The 3,056-nt window shown below is 36.0% G+C and overlaps 1 protein-coding gene across 1 annotated transcript in view; it reads right to left on the minus strand.

Moving 5' to 3' along the window:
- The window catches only part of LOC106871593 (microsomal triglyceride transfer protein large subunit), a 23,814-nt gene that overhangs the window by 7,006 nt on the left and 13,752 nt on the right, over positions 1-3,056 (minus strand). Inside the window, exons 11-13 of the mRNA XM_014918110.2 lie at positions 2,480-2,695; positions 1,376-1,584; positions 196-293 (exon numbers count right to left, since the gene is read on the minus strand). Coding sequence (XP_014773596.1) covers positions 196-293; positions 1,376-1,584; positions 2,480-2,695 — 523 coding nt within the window. The remainder of the gene's footprint in view (positions 1-195; positions 294-1,375; positions 1,585-2,479; positions 2,696-3,056) is intronic.

The raw sequence follows: 3,056 nt of genomic DNA on the forward strand, positions 1-3,056 counted from the left end.
TATATATATGACAGGCTTCTTTCAGTTTCCGTCTACCAAATCCACTCACAAGGCTTTAGTTGGCCCAAGGCTATAAGAGAAGACACTTGCCCAAGGTGCCACGCAGTGGGACTGAACCCAGAACCATGTGGTTGGTAAGCAAGCTACTTACCACACAGCCACTCCTGCGCCTAAATAATAGATTTTGTTTCTTACCTGTAAGATAGGAACTGAAGGCACTGGATGTTCCATTTTGAGTTAAAACCACATAATTTAGTAAGTCAAGCTTTTCAATTACTGATTTCAGGAGTTTTCTGTTGCAAAAGAGAAGTTATAAAAATTACAAGAAGCTATTTAAACAGAAATCCAGCATCGTATGTAACAGTTACAAACTTGTCATTATGCACCTAAACATTCCAGGAAACATGAGGAAATAACATACAGAAATGTATTCAAACCTACTGCCAAATAAGGATGTGAACTGTCTTTAATTAGATGTTCGAAAACTGAAACTATTTTTCCCATAGGAAATTCAAGAAAAGCTTGGTGAATTTGAATAGGGATGTACACCGAGTGAAAGTTATAGAGGAAGGGACACTCTCCAGATGATACCCCCAACTTGTTGCCAACTGTGGTTGCCAACTTGTATCTTCGTTATTGGAGACACTGTTTGTCACCTGAGACATTTTTTGTTTGAAAACTTGTCCATAAACTGATTTGCTTATGATGTGAGGCGTTCATAAACCAAAGATTCACCGTATATAGTAGTATATCGTATATCTAGTAGTTTATAGTATGTGTTTATATATATATATATATATATATATATATATATATATAGATAGATAGATAGATAGATAGATAGATAGATGTATATGGATCAAAACAGTTTGATTCAAATTCTCTGTTTGATTCAAAGTTTGATTCAAAGCATGATGCTTATCCTCAGCCATTAGAACATTGACACGTAAAAAGCACCATCCGAACATGGCCGATGCCAGTGCCCCCGACTGACTCCCGTGCCAGTGGCATGTGAAAAGCACTCACTACACTCTTGGAGTGGTTGGTGTTAGGAAGAGCATCAAGCTATAGACACAGCCAGATCAGATTGGAGCCTGGTGCAGCCTCCTGGCTCTCCAGACCTCAGTCAAACCATCCAACCCATGCCAGCATGGAAAAGAGACGTTAAACGATGATGATAATATAGAAGTGTAAAACTCTCTAATAATTAAATAACTGGTAAAAGTATAATGGGGATAGTTATGTAAGTGAAATATCTCCTTTATCCTGATTTCAAACAATGGGTTCTGGCTATGCTGGAGCACAACAACCATAAATTAAGAAAAATCTATTCTTGTTTTGGCCCTTAATTAAATCAGATATTGATTATTCTTACTTGAATGTGGGATTATTTTGTGCCATGTCGTTAAGTTTTGAGATGGTATATGTTGCAAATTCTGAATTGTCTCCTTTTTTGAGTGACCGAAGAACTTCTTCCAAAGCCAACGGGCAAATATCGGTAGACAACATAACTTCCAGTGCTGCAAGACGTGCACTGCTCTCACGAGTCTTATCTTTGTAGATTTTGAGCATTACTGGAACAGCCTGCAAATTAACACAGAGTATATCGTTAATTAAATTCATACAGTAAGGTGGAAGCTGGTTGAATCATGAGCATACTGGGTGAAATGGATAGTGGCATTTTGTCCAACACTATGTTCTGAGTTTAAACTCAGCTAAGGTCAACCTTTCAGCATCAATAAAATAAATACCAGTTGACTTTTGGGGGTTCATGTAATCGACTTTGGCCTTGTGCCAAGATTTGAAACCAATTTAATTTATATTGCAACTTCCTTAAATTTAAGAATTTTGTTGAATAACTAACCAAAGTTTTGGCTTTGAAGACAAGTTACCATAGGGATTACAGTGTAATTTTTTGAGAGTTCATCTTATAAAATGAGATTGTGATCTTGATATTAGATTAGAAGAAATCTTAAAGTATAGAGGCTTTGACATGCTAATGATTCTACCAGCTCACAGCCTTAAAAACACCATTTAATAATATTACCATTTGTTTTACATTTTAATCAGATTTCTTTCTGATATTCATCCAATATCTCACTCCTATATGAGAACATGATATCAGAATAGATTCAAACTAACCCTAACTGTATTGCCAAGGGTTTGTCTGAAAATATTCAAGGAATCTGCCACACATCATAACAACAGAACTACTGCCACAAGGTAGCAAGGGTTTATAATTAGGGTAAGGGTTTGTGCAGAGCCAGTCCCATTCTCTTGTCCTTCAGATTTGTACGGGACTGATAACCCAGTAGTTATCACCTTGCAGGATTTTCATGGAGTTACCTTCCCTTAGACCAGCAGCTAAAGAGCTGAAGGATCTCGTCTGCCTCGGGTCTCTTGAGGGGGTCTTTGAGTGCCCTGATTGAAATATACAATTACAATAAATTAAGCAAGAAATTAGAAAAGCACGATTAACCTCAGCTGCGATGACATCTTTCTTGAAACGCCGCAAAGAATAGATAGCTGTGCTGGAAATACTTGATGGTTTAGCTTGAAGTGACTTTTCAAGTAGAATTGGTAAAAATCCTTTTAAGCCAGCATTTCCCATTGATCGTATGTAGATTAACTGACAGTCTTCAGTCTTGCACTTTGACATCAAACTCTTAGTAGACATTATGTATTCTTTAACAATCTGAAATCAATATATAGATAGACAGATGAATAGCTATATATATATATATATATATATATATATACAAGAAATGAGGGCAGGGAATCGTCAATTAATAATAGAATTAAAAATTAACAATTTTGCCAAGTAGTTCAGTATGAAAAAAACCTTTATCGGTAAAACTATTTATCATCGTAAATATACAGGGATTAGCAATTGAGTTGCTTCTCCAACATACTGAAAATTTAGAAATAGCAGTCAAAGAACTACTGATTCTAAACTACAAATTTTTCTCTAAAACGGATGGCGATATTTATGGCACACATAGAACAAAAAACCGGAGGGAAAAGCGTAAACAAAACAAGTCTTTAGTTAATTGGAT

This window comes from Octopus bimaculoides, chromosome 7, assembly GCF_001194135.2.
Source record: "Octopus bimaculoides isolate UCB-OBI-ISO-001 chromosome 7, ASM119413v2, whole genome shotgun sequence".
Lineage (NCBI taxonomy): Eukaryota > Metazoa > Mollusca > Cephalopoda > Octopoda > Octopodidae > Octopus > Octopus bimaculoides.